At 41.6% G+C, this 19809-nt stretch overlaps 1 protein-coding gene across 4 annotated transcripts in view; it reads right to left on the bottom strand.

Annotated features, from left to right (window-relative positions):
* Nucleotides 1-19809, bottom strand: part of LOC122548528 (serine/threonine-protein kinase MRCK alpha-like) — a 493614-nt gene that overhangs the window by 95760 nt on the left and 378045 nt on the right. For all 4 annotated transcript variants that reach the window (XM_043687289.1, XM_043687290.1, XM_043687292.1 and 1 more), the window contains exon 21: nucleotides 11105-11196. In XM_043687289.1, the coding sequence (XP_043543224.1) occupies nucleotides 11105-11196 (92 nt within the window). The remainder of the gene's footprint in view (nucleotides 1-11104; nucleotides 11197-19809) is intronic.

The following is a 19809-nucleotide window of genomic DNA, read 5'->3' as shown; positions in this document are numbered from 1 at the left end:
TCTACCTCCTTCCAAAAATTCACAAACAGGACTGCCCTGGCAGACCCATTGTTTCAGTCTGCTCCAGCCCCATGGAACCCATTTCTTCCTATCCTGACTCAGTCTTTTCTCCCCTGGTCCAGTCCCAGCCCATGTATTACCTGCAATTCCTATGGAGCTTTATGCCAGTTTCAGGATTTTCAATTTGCAGGCTCCAGCCATCTCCTCTTTACCATGGACATGCAATCCCTTTCCACGTCCACCCTCCACCAGGTTGGCCCCAGGACTCTCCACTTATTCCTGGAGTGAAGGCCCAAACCATCCCCACCCACCATCACCTGCCTCCGCTTGGCCGAGCTCATTCTCACCTTGAACAACTTCTCTTTTAACTCCACTCATTTTCTTCAATTCAGACGGGTGGCCATGGGTCCCCACATGGACCCCAGTTACACCTGTCTCTTAGTGGGGTATGTGGAGCATTCCTTGTTCCAGTCCTATACCAGCCCCACCCACAACTCTTTCTCCGTTATATTGATGATACCGTTGGTACTGCTTCCCTCTCTTGTCCAGAACTGGAAAAGCTAGTTGAGTTCGCTTCCAATTTTCACCCCACCCTTTCACCTGGTCTATCTCTGACTCCTTCCTTCCCTTCCTTGACATCTCTGTTTCAATTTCTGGGGATAGACTGGCCACTAATAGCCACTACAAACCCATCAACAAACACACCTACCTGGACTAAACATCCTCATAACCTGCCTCCTGTAAAGATTTAGATTTAGATTAGATTACAGTGTGGAAACAGGCCCTTCGGCCCAACAAATCCACACCGACCCGCCGAAGCGAAACCCACCCATACCCCTACATTTACCCCTTACCTAATACTACAGGCAATTTAGTATGGCCAATTCACCTGACCCTGCACATCTTTGGATGGTGGGAGGAAACCGGAGCACCCGGAGGAAACCCACACAGACACGGGGAGAACGTGCAAACTCCACACAGTCAGTCGCCCGGGAATTGAACCCGGGTCTCTGGCGCTGTGAGGCAGCAGTGCTAACCACTGTGCCACCGTGCCGCCCTAAAGACTCCATTCCATTCTCTCAGTTCCTCTGTCTCATATGTTCCGATGAGGCCAACTTTGTCAAGGGAGTCTACGAAACGTCCTTCTTCCTCAACTGAGGATTCCCCAGCACCATTGTTGACAGGGCGCACAACCAGGTTCAAACCATCCCCCGCACTTCTGCCCTCACCCCTCTCCTCTCTCTCGCAACAGCAATAGGGTTCCCCTTGTCCTTACTTACCATCCCACTAGCATTCACATACAGATCATCTGCTGCCAATTTCACTACCTCCACCGAGACGCCACCACTAGACACATATTCCCCTCTTTCTGGTCCCCTCTTCCTGGCCCACTCTTCCTTCACTCCCAACACTATCCCCCCACAGTCCAGGGCACTTTCCTCTGCAACCGTCGAAGGTGTAACACTTGCCCATTTACCTCCTCCTTCCTCAGTATCCAAGGGGTCCAAACACACCTTCCAGGTGAAGCAGTACATTACGTGCCATTCTCACAATTAGTCTACTGCATTCACTGTCTGTCTGAGGACACAATGTGGTGTCCTCTCCATTGGTGGAATGAAGTGTAGACTGGGTGACCACTTTGCAGAACACCTGCGTTCTTGTTGCAAGAAAGATCCTGAGCTTCCAGTTGCCTGCCACTTCAACACCCCACCCTGTTCCCTGGCCAACACCTGTCTCAGGCTAGCTGCAGCAAAGCTCAGTACAAGTTGGAAGAATAACACTTCATTTTCCACCTGGGGGTCCTGCAGCCCTCCAGACTCAATATCACATTCAATAATTTTAGGACTTGAACTCTCCTATGTCCAAGCCCCATACCCCACACACCAGACCTTGTTATCACATAGTCTGCCATTACACATTACTTATTCACTAACAGTCTCTGTTAACAGCTATTCAGCCTCCCAGCCTCATTGTTATCCCACTCCTTTGACTTTCCAACCCCTTCTCTCTCTTTGGGCTCTGTCCCCACCTATCATTTACTCCTTACCCCTTCCCCCACGCTATTTTCTGCATATAAACTGACATTTTCCAAGCTACCATCAGGAAGGGTCACCAGTTCCAAAACGTTAACTCTGATTTCTCTTCACAGATGCCGCCAGACTCGCTGAGCTTTTCCAACAACTTCTATTTTTGTTTCTATATTCCTATGTCCTCTTCACAACTTACCCTCCCACCCACCTTTGGGTCAACAGCAAATTTAGCAAACATAATTGTGGTTCCTTCATTGTTCAAGTTATAAAACTAGATACAAAGCTCTGGACTGAGCTGTGTGACCAAGACACAGAAGCAGAAGTAGGCCATTCAGCCCACTGAGCCAACAGTGTGGAACTCCAAAGGATTCTGACAAGATTGTAGAGTGGATGGATAAGTGGTAGATGAGGTTCATTGCAGAAAAGTGTGAGGTGACTTTGGTTGGAAGAACTCTGAAAATAATATAAAATATAGGAGGCATGTTACATTTCAAGAAGGACTAGAAGCCACAGCATTTAAAACAACAAGAGCTTTTATTCACGACTTGTCACTCTACAAGGCAGCAGGCTTGACTGAGTTGTTTCCCCTCGAAATGGCCGGTAACTCCATCATCACTTCATGAACTCAGATTCTTAAAGTGATAGTCCAACATACTTAAACAAATACACAACATTGCTCCCCCTTTATGTCAGAGGTTCCTACAATGAAAACATTTACAATATTTACAACAATACATACAAGTCAGTAGGCATGATACCCTGGAAGACACTGATTCCTGCTTAGACGTCGGCAAACCTCAAGTGTCCATCCATTTTTCTTGTTGGCTTTTCTGGTCATTACCTTTGCTCTGGACAAACTTCAGTTCTGGCTGTTCCACTCAGATTCAAAAAACAGTGGGCCCTCTCTCTAGTTTCTATGTTGCATAATTCTTGGTTAAATGGATTGACACCTCATTTAAAATGAGGATTTAGAAATCTCTGCTTCACATGAATATTCTCCAGTGTTCTTTGTAGTGACTTGATGTATTATCAATTTACAGCTTCTTGCTGAGATATTTCATTTATCTGACTCTTTCTAAGTCGAGATCACAGAGGTTTCACAGCTCACTTTAATCTCTTCACCTATCGCCATTGAATTCTAAGTTGTTTTGTGATTTCTGTTTGTTTTTGTTTGATCATTAACGATGTTTTCAAGCTGAGATTTCACAAATGAAAAATTCTCCTGCATCTGAAAGAGTTTCCCTCCTTAATGTTCAGGGTGTATTTTTGGCTAATATTAAATACCTCAACTCATTCACTGCTTTCCATCAATGGCCATTTACAATCCAAAGATACTCATCAGTACTTTCATGAGAAAGTACTCATTCACCTGATTTAACCTCTAAATTCTTTAGCTGTTTTGAGCTTCCAATGTTCAGATCTTGGATTGCAACCTTAGCAATTGCTCTGACAGTGCCAATGTCACAAGAAAACAACCCAGCATCACTTTTATTCGGGTCATGTACTATAAGACAAAGTACTTTTCAAGCATGCCGTAGCTCAAATGTGTAATTAGAACCAAGGACCAGATCTTCCTTTTTCCAGACAGTACTTACATTGTGCTCCAATATTTGATACTCCAGGTTGATCATTCTTCTCGATGTCAACTCAACTATGTTAGCCAAAGATTTCATGAAGAGCACTGGCACTTCTTTCACTTTAAGGGATCTGTGGTCTGTTGATCGCCTGAATCACAGGTAGATACACCTGCATCTTCTCATTTCAGCTTGCAGATTGACAATTCAGAGATTGAACCCACTTGGTTAACTTCAATCTTGTCAGTGGGATGTAGCATTCCATCCCCCTTTTTCCATTCTGTGGAAGCATCACGCTTACTAAGCTCACAGTTTTCACCAGCCTTCTTGTTCCAAAGGACTTGTTTAAAAAGTACCAGAAAGGGCTTTCAAAGGAGCACTGGTTTGTTGGTCTCCAATGTTGGAAGTGTATTTTCCACTGTCATCTGGTTTAAGTTTATGAATAATGAGCTCAATGATTGATCCTTTTGTCTGTTGTACTGCTGTGGCTGGCCTGCTAATTTCACAATGCAGAGTGGCAGTACCATTCTTTTGAGCCTTACCATCCTTAAGCTTTTAGTTCAAGATTGTAGTCAAAGCTGCAATGTTGCAGATGTAGTAGTCACTGTCAATCTTCTCAAGCAGATTAATTGTAAGGTTTATTAAAGTGTCATCCTGGTTCAATTCATAGTTGACTTGACTTCTTAGAATCCCTGGATACTACGGACAACTTGGCACGGCCAATCCACCTAATCTGCATATGGTTGGACAATGGGAGGAAACTAAAGCATGCAACGGAAACCCATTCAGACACGGGGAGAATGTACAAACTCCACACAGTCACCTGAGGCTGGAATCAAACGCAGGTCCCTGGTGCTGTGAGGCAGGAGTGCTAACTACTTTGCCACCATGCCACCCAATGTCTGCCTTGACCTCTGGTCTGATTACCGATCTAACCTTGCAACGTTTTTCCTTCATTCTCATCCTTGATTATCAATTTGACAGACATCTTCTTCATGCTTCCCAGATTTCCATTTAAAACAATGGTGTGTTCTTTAGATTTAGTTTTAGATCAATTTCAGAACCTCACAAGCAATTCACTTTAGTCCAGTTGAGTTCGATTTTCTCCAACCATGTTCTTCTCAACAAAGCTGGAAAATTTCCTTTGGAAAAGTACAAGGCCAAATTATCAGACTGACTGTATGACTCAACGTTCATTGATACAACACCTTAAAGGCACCACATTGCAGGTGTCCATTCTTAGTACAATTTTTGAGGGTTGCAGCACAATGTGACTCCATCATTCTGATACATACTTTTAGGTATCAATGAACCCGCCGCTCCAACATTCACCTCCATGCTTATAGATTTTCCATTCAGTACCCAGTATTGGTTAGTGTCACCAGCAATGGCCACTATGTTTAATAACAGCTCCACTTCAGACTATAAGTCTATGTTTTTCCCATGCTCTTTTAGTACTGTGTATATTTTCTTCTAACTCTTTGGTTTCTGTGCTTTTTCCTGTCTCTTTTCTGTTTCCTTCCTCAAACATGCCTATGGCAAGGTGTCATTTTTTGCCGCAGTTTGTGCATACAGCTTCTTTACACCAGCAATTTCCTGCTGTATGACTTGATTTCCCATACTGTTGGCAGTCTTGAGTCTGCATTGGTGCTTGTATGTCAGTCATCATTTTATGAAGTCTCTCAGCCAGCATTTTGTGTGCCCTCATCATCGAGTTGAGCTGTTTGAGCTTCCTTGGTTGCTAGGTCCATGGAGACTGATATTTCAAGTGCTTTCTTTAAGTCTTGGTCCCTTTTTCTCTGAAGTAACCTCTCCTAGATTTCTTCACTTCTTAAACCACCCCACCAGTCTGCCTCTGATAGCATAGTTTACACTGTTAACAAATTCGTAGCTTTCTGCTAGTGTCTATAAAGTTACTACGAACTAGGAAACAGATTCACCACGATGCTTGCTGGTTGCGTTTGTGGAATTTGAATCTTTCTTTGATTGATTGTATCTCAGTACATGTGACAACAATAAGTCAATGAAAAGTGTTATTTTGCGTGTTATACAGGCAGATCGTACCATACAAAGTACATCAGGGTAGCAGAACAGAGTGCAGAATACACTGTTACAGCCATGGAGAAGGTAAAGAGAGAGAGGTCAGAATTAGCATTTCAGGGATCCGTTCAAAAATCTGATAACAGCGGGGAAATTATTCGTACGTGTATTGAAACTTTTATATCTTCTGCCTGATGGAAGAGGATGTAAGAGAATATATCCAGGGTGGGAAGGGTCTTTGATTATGTTAGTTGCTTTCCTGAGGCAGTGGGAAGTATAGATGGTGTCAATGGATGGGAGGATGGTTCACAACTTTCTGTAATTTCTTGTGGTCTTGGGAAGAGCCATTGCCATGCCAAGCTGTGATGCATCCAGATAGGATGCTTTCTACGGTGCATCTATAAAAAATTGATAAAAGTCCTCATGGACATGGCAAATTGCCTTAGCCTTCTGAGGAAGTACACATATTGTTGTGCTTTCTTGACATTGGTGTGGATGGACCAGGATCATCATTCCCAGGAACTTGATGCTCTCGACCATCTCCACCTCAGTACCATTGATATAGCCAGGGGCATGCCCTCCACTCCTCTTCCTGAAGTCAATGACCAGCTCCTTTGTTTTGTTAATGTTGATGGAGAGATTGTTGTCTTTACACCATGCTGTTAAGCACTCAGACTCTTTCCTGTGTTCTGTCGTCATTGTTTGACATCCAATGGATGGTGATGTTGTCAGCAAACATGTAAATGGAGCTGGGGCGGAATGTGGCCACACAGTCATGAGTGAATGAGGCGGTATAGCAAAGGGTGAGTATGCAGCCTTTGGGGGCACTGGTGTTGAGGAACATGCTGGAGGAGGTGTTGTTGTCTATTCTTACTGATTACAGTGAATCGTCAGGAAGTCGAGGATCCTGTTACAGGAGGGGAACCAAGACCTAGGTCTCGGAGTTTAGAGATTAGGTTTATTTGGAATTATGGTGTTGAAGGCAGACTATGGTCAATAAGTAGGAGCTGATGTAGGTATCCTTGATATCCAGATGTTCCAGGGATGAGTGTAGGGCCAGGGCGATGGCATCTGCTGTGGATCCTGTTGCACCAGTTGGAAAACTGGCGAACTGGTTGTTAAGGTTAAAGACAATTTGAAGGCTAGAGATACAGCTAGCATGAATAACTTTGATTTAAAAAAATGATTCTGTAGGATTCCTACTATTTCTTCAGAAGTTTTGGAACCCAGCTTCTCTGGCTGTACCAGACTCCTCAGGAGGTTAAGAGTGTATCTCTGCCCCATAATACTCGAGAATGCAGGGACAACTGCTTCAATCGTGTTAACTTGAACAAAGTAGTGGATTCTCTCTGTGTAGGAGATCTAGCTCACTAGGCAGCAGAGGAAAGTGGCCGAGCAGAGGCTGATAGCTAGGTTCGGTACCCATAGGGAGGGCCTCAACCGGGACCTTGGGTTCATGTCACATTACAGGTGACCACCATTGCACTACACACACACACACACTCTCACATACACACGGACACACAGACGCGTACACAGACACCCACACACACCCTTATAGACACACACACTCACACATGCACCCCCTCACAGACTTAAGACACTCTNTACAAAGTTAAAAATCACACAACACCAGGTTATAGTCCAACAGGTTTAACTGGAAGCTTTCGGAGTGACGCTCTTTCATCAGGTGGTAGTGGAGGGCTCAATCCTACACACAGAATTTATAGCAAAAATTTGCAGTGTGATGTAAAGAAGTGAAACTATCACTGTATTCTAACAGATGAAAGGCTTAACAGACAATCAATTTTTCAATGTATAATTTCAGTTACATCACACTGCAAATTTTTGCTATAAATTCTGTGTTACGATCAAGCCCTCCACAATCACCTGATGAAGGAGCGTCGCTCCGAAAGCTAGTGTGCTTCCAATTAAACCTGTTGGACTATAACCTGGTGTTGTGTGATTTTTAACTCTGTCATATAGCCATATTCTTTCAATTTGCTAAGTCACATTTCTCTGATCCGTACCCCCAATTAGTTTAAACCTCACTCTACAGCCCTAGTTATTTAACTGGCCAGCACACTGGTCCCAGTATGGTTCAAATGAAACCCATTTGACCAGAACAGCTCCTGCCATGCCAGAACTGGTGCTAGTTCTCCATGAACTGTAGGTAAAAACAATGACTGCAGATGCTGGAAACCAGATTCTGGATTAGTGATGCTGGAAAAGCACAGCAGTTCAGGCAGCATCTGACGAGCAGTAAAATCGACGTTTCGGGCAAAAGCCCTTCATCAGCTTTTGCCCGAAATGTCCATTTTACTGCTCCTCGGATGCTGCCTGAACTGCTGTGCTTTTCCAGCACCACTAATCCAGAATCCATGAATTTAACAAATTCCTCCCACATCAATCTTTAAGCTAAGCATTTAACTCCTTCATTTCATTTATCCTATGCAAAACTACCCATGACTCAGGTAGTAATCCAGAAATTATTACCTTGGAGGTCTTGCTTCTGAACTGTTCAAAATCTATCTTTTCCAGTCCTTTGAATGGGGACAACAACAACTGGAGCCCTCCCTTCCCCCTCCTATTGCAAGGTATTTTCCCAGTCTCAAAGAGCTGTCCTTTAATCCTGGCACCAGGCACATAACATAGCCTTCAGGACAGACACCCAAAGCTGCAGAGAATGGTATCCATACTTCACACTATACTGATCCCTTCTAATGCATTCCTGTTTACTCCCCACTTGTGAATGTCTTCCTGTAGCACAGTGCTGTAGTCTGTTTGCTCATTCTCCTACAGTCCCCACTCCCATTCACACAAGAACTTTGCTATTGTCATATAAATGCAGAAACTTAGGCCCCTCGAGGGATACCCTTGGGTCCCTATAACTAACTCAACTACACACTGTTCTGTCCTCGATCACAGACCAAGTTTGAACTAGCTCATTTAAAAAAGTGTGACTGAAAGATAGCTTTCTTCCTCCCTGATCAGTGTAAAGTCTGCAACTCAGACTTTGGTGAAGGCAGGTTCATTTGAGGTATTCAACAGCACATTAGATAGTTTTTTTGGTTGTAGTTGTTGTAGGTCAGTCATGTTCCTCAGTTTCTCAGGGCTGTGTCCTAGGACCAACTATCTTCAACTGATTCATTAATGACCTACCCTCCATCATTATGTCAGATGTGGGGATGGTCATTGTTGATGACACAGTGTTCAGCAGCATTCATGACTCCTCAGATGCTGAAGTAGTCCATGCCCAACTGCAGCAAGACCCGAACAAAACCCAGGTTTAAGCTACAGTGGTAAATAACATTCGAGCCACACAAGAGCCAGGCGATGACCATCTCCAATAACCAGTTTCTCTTGGCATTCAATGCTGTTACCATCACTGAATCCCTAAGCATCAATGTCCTGGGGGGTACCACTGTCCAGAAACTAAACTGGACCACCCAAAAAATTACTATGTCTACAAGAGCAGATCAGTGGCTAGGGATCCTGCAGCGCATAGTTCACAGCCTGTCTCCCCAAAGCCTGTCTACCTTTCCAAGACTCAAGTCAGAGTGTATTGGAATAATCCCACTTGTCTGATGAGTGCGGCTGCTACAACATTCAGGAAGTTTGCCACCACCCAAGTCAAAGCAGCCAAATTGATTGGCACCATATCCACTCCCTTCACAACCAAAACAGCAGTGTAAAGAATGCACATAAAGGACGCTCTGCAGCATGTCACCAAGGCTCCTGAGACAGCACTTTCCAAACTCGTGATCACTACCTTTAAGAAGGATAAGGCAGCAGATATGTGGGCATATCATCACCAGCAAATTCTCCTCCAAGCCACTTACCTTCCTGCCCACTAGTGAAGCCATATTCCATGAATTAGTTAAAAACCCACCTGGCTATATTGTTGGTAGCTACATTGACCGTGATGACTCAATCCTCTCCTTCACTACTGCACATTTCTCGCTAACCCTGAGCGAATGTCCCAAGCACTAGCACCATGCAGGCAATACAGCCTTCCAGATTCTTGCTCTTTGCTGCAGAAAACAGTATCAATCCCCCCTCAATATACCAGTTTCTATTACCATGTTCCTTTGTGCTCCTCCTACTTGAATTATTTTCTGTACTCTTGTGCTGTATACTATTAGCACATCCACTCGCCCTCACTCCCATCTAAACAGGGTGAAAGGACCTCAAACTTGCTGGACAATTGCAAAGGCTGAGGCTCCAGCATCCCTCCAACTCACCTGTCTCCTTATCTACCTAGTTCACAGTCATACCCTCATTTCCCTGATCAGTAACTAAATCAGAATACTCTATCCTACAGGATGTGACAGTCTCTTGGAATGATATGGCCAGGTAAGTGAACCCCTCTCTGATGTGTTGCAGAGTTTGTAGATTGATGCTGGCTGCAGTTACATTTGCCCTGGATCATACTGGCTCTTACATACTGCTGCCTTGGCACACAATCTGTCTGCAATCCTTAATCTGTTTCAGTTAACTAGCACAGTATTTAACTCAATTACTTATTTTCCTTTTGATGTATAGACTATCAACCTTACCACCAGTTCTTATGTTATTATAAAATTTAGAAATGAAATATAACCTAACCCTTACTAGATACTCATTTAAAAACTAGCTTCTTTCTCTGCAGCAGAAGAAGAACCAATTCCTGGTGGGTGAAAAATTTAGAAAATGCAAAGGAACACTTCCTTCCTTAAAATTAGTCATCAATCTGCCAGCAGAGGTTCAAATCTGCAAGAGATATCTCTAATTATATGCACTTAATTAGTGAAGCCCCAGGCACACGGAAAAAAACAATGATGAAGACTACTTAGAACTAAGTAACAAAATTCGATATTTTGAAAGAGATCAAGAATTCCGTTCCTCATCCTAAGACCACACTTAGTGCTTACTGCACAGCAGGAATGACAAAGAGCTGCTAATTTGACAGGGTACATTCAAACTTCATTAGGATCACACTGATACTATTGCCAAGTATTGAGGCAGCCAACAAATGAGAATAATTCTTCTATTTACATGTCAACCACCATCAAAATAGAAACTGAACCTAGGACTCAAATTATTTGCATTTCTTTTGAAATGAATGGTTATTTTAACTGTCATCAATTCCAATTATCTAATTCTTCACACTGCCCTCAACCAATACCAAATCCAGTTATCAAGGCAACGTGTGTTCCTCAACCATCACCAGCTCCAGTTAGCAGATCAACATGTGGCCTTAACTATCAACAAGCATTAATTAGTTCAACATGACAGTCTCAATTATTATCAAATTTTATCATGAATTATAAATTATCCCAAAAACCGTACTACCATGTTTACTTTATTTACTTTCATAAATGTAAAATAATTTCAGGTTGTCAGTATTTTCAAGAAGAATGATAAAATCATAGTGAAGTGTAGGTAAGATCTGTTGCCAATTGTCCTGCATTGCCCTACCCTTTTCTGTTTTCATTTCCTCCATGTCCTTCTTGAGTTTTTCAATCTCAGTCAGCAGTTCCTGGTTTCTTTTTTCACCATCTTGCAATTTGCTGGAACAAAAGCAAACACATTTTCAGGAGAGGGTCCATGTAAATGGAGTGCTCAGCCAAACAATGCCCACACTTTGGTACGGTATTCATTTGTTCCAATTCATTTAGGGGATGTGGTTTTGCTGCCTGGGTCACCATTTATTGCCTATTCCTAGTTGCTTGAGGTGGTGTTGGTGATGAGTTTCCTGCTTGAAGCACTGCAGTCCATTTGATGTAAGTAGACCCTTACTGCTGTTAGAAGAAACTGAGGACTGCAGATGCTGGAGGGTCAGTTGAAAGGTGTGGCGCTGGAAAAGCACAGCAGGTCAGGCAGCACCCAAGAAGCAGGAGAGTCGACGTTCCTGATGAAGGGCCTATGCCCGAAACATCGACTCTCCTCCCACACAGCTGTTAGCGAGGGAACTCCAGGATTTTGAAACAGTAAGGAACAGGGAACGGTCATTCAACCCAAGAAGACTTGCACCTCCAGTATCCAACTTTACATCAAACTCAATAGAGTCACTTGTCTCATTTTTCCCCATTTGGTCAACTGCATTAATTTGCTTTTCCAATACGTGGCTTAAAAGTATGTTTTTCACTAGTTTTCCATTTATGTTTTATTTTACCATATTTTGCCTTTAAAAACTGGGTTTACCATTGCATTTGAGAGAGGAGTGTGTCTGGGCAGGACAGCTAGGTGTTAAATAAATACTGCAGCTCAGTAATGTTATAACTACTATTTCTAAATTACATAATTTCACCTGATTTCCGAAACAAAGTATTGTTATCGGTCGAAGAGTATCTGTGCACCATCCTAGAGTGGTAGGGCTGTGTTGGACACATGGCTAGAATCCATCAGTGACATGGGATGTTGTTGGATTTACTAAATGGTCCACACTGTCTCCAAACTGGCAACAGATATTAGATATTTCAGACAAAAAAAATCTCAGCATCAGACACTTGTAGACATATGCCAGGAAAACCACAGAACTACAGAATATGGCCAAAGGAGAATATGTAAATGCCAAGTTTTTAACTTTGAACATTATAAAACATCAAGATGACGAAAGACCATTCTTAAATGGTCCATTATATTTTTTGGCATTTATTGCCATCTTTAATTAATTTCTTCCATCACATACCACGTGGTTCAGTCAATGTTTTCAATGATCACACTGACTGAAGGTGACCTCACATTCCTAGATTACAATAATGACTGTACTCTCTCTATCCTTCACAGCTGCTATGTGTGACGAGGCTGCTCCTTTAACAAGGTTTTGTTGTCCTTGTTTTTTTTCTCAGAGAGGTTGTAAAAGGCACAGACTCTGAAACGTTTAAGTTGAAAGATTTTAGGGTCAAATTGATGATAGCTAACAGCTACTGGCTAAAGCAGAAGGCTTTCAAGTTTACAAAAAAACACCTGTACAGTGAAAGGAGAGTGGCCAGTTCTCCCAGCTCAGCTTTTCTATAGTTTGGTTTGGATTATTGTGATGCTGGAAAAGCACAGCAGGTCAGGCAGCATCCGAGCAGCAGGAAAATCGACTTTTCGGGCAAAAGCCCTTCATCTAGTTTGGTTTGATCTGTTTTTTTTTTAGCACAGTAATGTTGCAAAAGCTGCTGAACCCAGACAAGCAGGTCCATGCTGATCTCTCTCTGACTCCTCTCCTGTAAAACTCTGTGTTTGATTTTACCTTTCGGGCCAAGCGATGTTTATGGGAATTGTTACAAGTATTTGGAACAGCATCATTAAGTTGGGATGATCTGTTGGGTCTCAGATAGGTTAAGTTATTTGGTATTCTGTTCTCTTTTGTTCGTATTACATTTGGTAATCTTGTAAATAAATTCTGTTTTGTTTAAAACTAAGTGGTTTGACCAGCTGCATCACTCCTGGAATATCCACATTACACTTACTTAAAACAGCTTAGCAAAGTGAGGTCTGTGCCACTTTCTTGAAATGTTTTGAGGGGGTCTAGCCTGGGTCATAATGTATGTCCTTTAGTATATCCTGACAGCTGCAAAATGCTTTATATAAATGTATTACTGTAAACTTATAAAAATTAGCTTCACCTCTGAAATTTGACACTGGAAATCAGCATCCATGATGTGTGCTTGGATTACATCACTGCACATTTCATACATACACCATGCAGTAGGTGGTGGTGCAATTAGTAGCACAATGTACACGCATCTCAGGATTTTTAAGGTCTGGGCTTTCAAAAGAACAAAATGGTTTCCTTTTTGAACAGCCACAGAAAATCTAAAAATCTGACTAGGAATCAATATAAAATGATTCAAAATAATTGTTACTGACTTTCATTTAACTTCAACAATGGTTTATCTATGTTGTGTATTTCAGCCTTACCTACTTGTAGGGAAAAAGTGACATTTTTCAGTGGTTAGCTCAATTTGTTCAAAAGTTACGTTTTGCTCACTACTTAAGAACTATAATAGCACTAGATATAGGCTGTAAAAGGCAGCTTCCTTCAGGGTGGAAAATATCTTGGAATGTAAACACTCTTCTAGTTTGACAATTTTCCAGGGTTTCTGTACTGTTCCAATTTTGGCCTCCTGTGCATCTCTGATTTCAATCATTCCACCATTGGCAATTTTGTCTTAAAGTGCCTCAGCTCTAGACCCTGAAGTTCACTTTAAAGAGGGACAGACAGTCGGAGTAATGGTCAGACACTCTAGTTTGAAGGGTTGGACTGCTGATGCACAAATCTGCTCTGGGGCCTAAACTGCTTACTCTTTTTATTAACAATAATGATGGATTGGTAACTACATTTCCAAACTTGCCAATGACAGAAGGATAATAGATTAAGTAAATAGTCTAGATGGAATTACAAAAGCATTAAATCGGTACGCATATCGACAAATTGATGGCAAATGGATTTTAATGTAGAAGAAATACGAGGTGATCATTTTGGGCCAAGGAAGGTTAAAACAGGGTACTAGTTTCCATGTCCTTTTCCACAGTAAATACTAATGCAAAATATTCATTTAGTATCTCACGCGTCTCCTGTGGTTCTTCATATAGATAACCACTTTAACTAGCCCTATTCTCTCCCTAGTTACTCTTATGCCCTTAATGTATATATAGAATCTCTTGGAATTCTCCTTAACCCTGTTAGCCAAAAGCTATCTCATGTCCCCTTTTGTTCTCCTAAATTCCCTCTTAAGTTTAATCCTACTGCCCTTAAACTCCGAGAGATTCACTCTGTCCCAGCTTCTTCACGTGGTATATGCTGCCTTCTTTTTCTTGACCAGTGCCTCAATTTTTCTAGTCATCCAGCATTCCCTACACCTACAAGCCTTGCCCTTCACACCAAAAGGAACTTGCTGTCCCTGACTTATCATTATCTCATTTTGGAAGGCCTCCCACTTCCCAACTGTCTCCTTTGCCTGCAAAATTCCTCCCCCAATCAACTTTTGAAAGTTCCTTCAGTCAAAATTGGCCTCACTCCAATTTAGAACTTTAACCCTTTGATCGGTTCTATCCTTTTCTGTAACTATTTTAAAACTAGTAGAATTATGATCATTTGCCCCAAAGTGCTCCCCCACTGATACCTCAGTCACTTGCCCTGCCTTATTTCCCAAGAGATGGTCACGTTTTGCTCCTTCTCTAGCAGATACACCCACATATTGAACAAGAAAATGTCCTCGTCCACACTTAAATTCCTTCCCATCCAAGGTCTCAACACTATGACAGTCCCAGTCTATGTTTGGAAAATTAAAATCCCCTACCATTACAACCCAATTATTCTTATTGATATGATTAGATTCCCTACAGTGTGGAAACAGGCCCTTCGGCCCAACAAGTCCACACCAATTGTCCGAAGAGCAACCCACCCAGACATATTCCCCTACATTTACCCCTGACTAATGTACCTAACACTACGGGATATTTAGCATGGCCAATTCACCTAATCTGCACATCTTTGGACTGAGATATCTGAGAACTCCTTACTTATTTGCTTCTCAATTTTACAGGGAAGTCCCAATCCCGTTAAGTACAACCCCAAAAAGGTGACCACCCCTTTCTTATTTCTCAGTTCCACCCAAAAAACTTCCGAGATACTTTCCCAAAAACATCTTCCCTCATTTCATAATACTATCCCTAACAAAAAAAACACCACTCCCTCTCCTTTCTTGCCCCCCTTTCTATCCTTCCTATTGCATTTATAACCTGGAATATTAAGCTGCCAGTCCTGTCCTTCTCGAGCCACATTCCTGTAATAGCTACAATCTCCCAGTCTGATGTTCCCAACCATGCTCTAAATTCATCTGCCTTACTTGCCAGGCCTCTTGCATTGAAGTAAATGCAGTTTAATTTATCAGTCTGCTCATTCTTGTTCTCTGCCCCAAGCTTTTGTCTGCCATAACTGTTTGACTTGCTTCCCTTACCTACAGTACCAACCTCAGCCTTTTTTCTTGTAATCCCTTTGGTTTCCCGCCCTTACTAGTTTAAAGCCTCCCGAGTGACGCTAGCTGTCAGGATATTGGTCCCCTTCCAATTTAGGTGGAACCTGTATCTCGCATATACGTCATTTCTATCCTTGAAGAGATCCTAATGATTCAAAACTGTGCATCCTTGCCCTCTGCACCAGCTCCTCAGCTGCACTTTCATCTGCTCTATCCTCCTCTCACTAGCACATGGCACTGGGAGTAATTCAGATGTTACTACGTTTGAACACTTACTTTTTAACCTCCTCCTAATTTTCTATATCCTCGCTGCATAACCTCATCCCTTTCCCTACTGTGTCATTGGTACCAACTGAAGATTAAAAGCTTTGACAAAGCCTTTTCCAGCGATACTCAAGTTCTACACTACCAAACAAATACTCATTTCATTAATATCATTTTTATTCTTGTTGCCAAAATAGGTAACTTCACAATTTCCAGGAACTCTTTCACATGACTGAAACTTCAGACTGCCTTTTAGAAACAAAACAGACAATAAGCAGCTGCAGGCCCAACTAAAACCTGCCCCTACTCTTGACATCTTATAAACCTTGATTTCCAAGAAGAATCCTGCACATATCTGAAAAGTGAACTAATTCTTAGTGGGCAAGAATCATTTTCCAGTGCATCCACCTGCATCAAACAATTCCACCAGAACAGCCAACTGCAAGAATCTTCACTGGACATTGACTTATTGGAATTGAAGAGTTACCGGACTCGGAACATTCCTCCACATAGATGCTGCCAGAACTGCTGAATTTCTTTAGCAATTCCTGTTTTTGTTTCGGATCTTTAGCATCCGCAGTTCTTTGTTTTACTTTATTGACTTGCTGGACTCTGATTAATGTGAATTATTACGACTACCTTTTTCTTTACTGTTGGTTTTTTTCCCCTTCTATGCTTTGCGTATGCATGGCAAAAAAAAGTCTCCCTGTGATTGAGAACCTGTGTTCATTTTATCTTTAACCTTAAAGAGTGCTTGTTGAGAGTAGTTTAAAAATTGGATTGCACAAGCAGTAGATTGGGATGAATGTATAGTGGATTCCTTCAAAGGGAACTGTAGTGATTGGAACGAGATCAGCCAGCTGGACCACATAGAATATGAGTTCCCTGATTGGGGCTATGAATGTGGCCCAATCAGGGAGCCTTGGCTGACAGATAAAAAGGAGAGTGTCAGAGATACTGACACCCTGGTGTCTGACTGTGTGAGACAGTACTATAGTCAAGGACTGCTCACGTATAAATAAAGGCTCCATGGTGACAGGATATCGGCCTCTGTGGTGTTATTTCAGGAACATAAGATAAAAATAACAAGAAATTAAAATTTATCTGCTTTAGACAGAAGAGGACAACTATAAAATAACTGAATTCACCTTTTTCTCTCTCCATAACATTATAAAATCAGCTCTCAATACCTTTCACATACATGATACAGTCTTAGAAACTTGGGGAAAACCCAACCCTCATCTGTCATCAAGATCTTTATCTAATGTACATGATATCTAGTTGTTAACCCACTTGCTTTAGGGAATCCATTTTCTCTATTTACTCTTTCACCTTGAAACTGTCAATTATGTTACCTTTTAATCTTTCCCTTCCAATAATATTTTGAACTTTCTACATAACAGGAGTTGCTTAACCATGGTAACATCTGATAAGACCTCTCTGTAGTCTTTCTAAAACCTTCACCACTTTACCATCTGGAATTGTTTACAATAGCCCAGCTGAGACATAAGCAGTGATTTATAATGTTTTTAGTATGATCCCTTTGCTTTTACAGCAAACCTTTTATTAACTGGCATCAGTGGGACCAGGAGCGTGCTGAATGATCAAATATTCTGGATTATAAAGAGGTACACATCATCTCAGCAAACCCTGAACAAGCGAACCTTTGAGAGATTAACAACTCTCAAACATCTATGTAAAAACATGAACACACCTCCTAAAATCAACATAATAACACAATGTAAGAGAAATGTAATGCAGAGGGTATACACATCACCCATATACTTTATTTACAGCATAAATACTCAGACATTGTGGTATATAATTTTGCCGGTTTATCAAGAATGCTGTTGATAATGTGCCAGTTAACACAACGTTTGCTGTATATTCTATTCTTCTATTGATAAACCACCTCACCAGCGTTTCCTGATGCATTGAAGGATTGTGTATATGGGCAGTAAGGCCTCTTTGCCTAGCCACATGTTTCACAATCATGTTATTCATACTACAGTGTATTTCCATTGTAGTCTACCCAAATGTATCACTGCACACATCTCAACATTGAACTCTATCTGCCAACTACACCATCCTATCTACCTGTTTCACCAGACAATAACTAGCTTCATCAGCTTTGCCCAGTTTTTAAAATACTCCTTCAAAACTACAGTTTAGGTCTAGGTTACAAACTTTGAAAAGAGTTAAGTGCCCAAAACTAACCTTTGGCAAAGAACATTGTTACCTGCCAGAGTTTCAACAAAATCCATCAGCCTACTACCCTTTGCTTCTTATCCTAATTTTTAAAAATCAATACTACTAGGTTCCGTTTAATTTCATTGTCTCAATAAGCCTTCTCCATGACATTTTGTTGATTTTCTTACAGAAAGCCACATATAATATCTGCTGTACTACTCTGATAACCAGGAAGGCTAATCAAAACATTTAACCAGGTTTGCCAGACAAGATGTACCTTTCACAAAACTATACTGGGTCTCCTTGGCTACCCCATGTTTTTTCAAATGAAGGTTTGTTTTCACTTTGATTTTGATTTCCAGTATTTTCTTTATTACTGATGACTGATTGGCTGACCTGGAGCTTGCTCGTATATCTTTTCCTTCATTCTTGGATAGTTGGATTACATTAGCAATCCTTGAGCTCTCTGATACTACAGATGCATTCCAGGGGGAAATGATTTATCAATTTTCAGTAATTTTAAGCCTTTTTATACATCTTCACCTGTCACTATCCCATGTTTAACTTCCACCTTCGCTTTCAGTATAACCATCAGATCATCTACATTCTTTGTGAAGCTGGGTACTAAGTATTTACTCATACAATTTTGACATTTGTTTCCACATGGATATTTCCTTTTGGGTCCTTAATTGGTCCAACCTTTTTGCCAGTAAAACACATGTAAAATGTTTTCCGTTCAATTCACTTCTTTTCTCGAAAATTCTCCTTGTCTACCATATTAAACTTTTCACTTCTTTCCATTATCTTCCTCAATGTAGTTTTTGACATCTGTTGTGAGCTTTTTCCTGTTTTATATTAACATTTATTTCCTTTGTCATCCAGGGTACCTGAGCTTTGGACATTTTGCTTTCCCCCTTCAAAGCAGGATGTTTAGTTAGCACTAACCTCTCCCTTCCCCAAAGGCTTTCTATCACTGTTACTGATTTATTCTGGAATTATATTTTCCAATCAACTTGTGCTAGATGTCTCCATAAAATTATGAAAATTAGATTTTCTCCCATTGAGCATTTTCACTGCCATTATTTTCTTGTCTTTTTCTATAATTCTTTTAAACTGAAGTACATTGTGCCCATTATTAGCTTGATGACCTCCTACAGTAGACAATAGACAATAGGTGCAGGAGTAGGCCATTCAGCCCTTCGAGCCTACACCGCCATTCAATATGATCATGGCTGATCATTCCTAATCAGTGTCCTCTTCCTGCCTTATCTCCCTAACCCTTGATTCCACTATCTTTGAGAGCTCTATCCAACTCTTTCTTAAATGAATCCAGAGACTGGGCCTCCACTGCCCTCTGGGGCAGAGCATTCCACACAGCCACCACTCTCTGGGTGAAGAAGTTCTCCTCATCTCCGTCCTAAATAGTCTACCCCGTATTTTTAAGCTGTGTCCTCTAGTTCGACACTCACCCATCAGCGGAAACATGTTTCCTGCCTCCAGAGTATCCAATTTTTTAATAATCTTATGTCTCAATCAGATCCCCTCTCAGTCTTCTAAACTCAAGGGTACACAAGCCCAGTCGCTCCAGTCTTTCAGTGTAAGGTAATCCCGCCATTCCAAGAATTGACCTCGTGAACCTACGCTGCACTCCCTCAATAGCCAGAATGTCTTTCCTCAAAATTGGAGACCAGAGCTGCACACAATACTCCAGTTGTGGTTTCACCAGGGCCCTGTACAGCTGCAGAAGAACCTCTTCAC

Source organism: Chiloscyllium plagiosum, chromosome 3, assembly GCF_004010195.1.
Source record: "Chiloscyllium plagiosum isolate BGI_BamShark_2017 chromosome 3, ASM401019v2, whole genome shotgun sequence".
NCBI classification, from domain to species: Eukaryota; Metazoa; Chordata; class Chondrichthyes; order Orectolobiformes; family Hemiscylliidae; genus Chiloscyllium; species Chiloscyllium plagiosum.
Note: the sequence above shows the minus strand (reverse complement) of the source record. Positions and strands in the feature narration are given on the sequence as shown.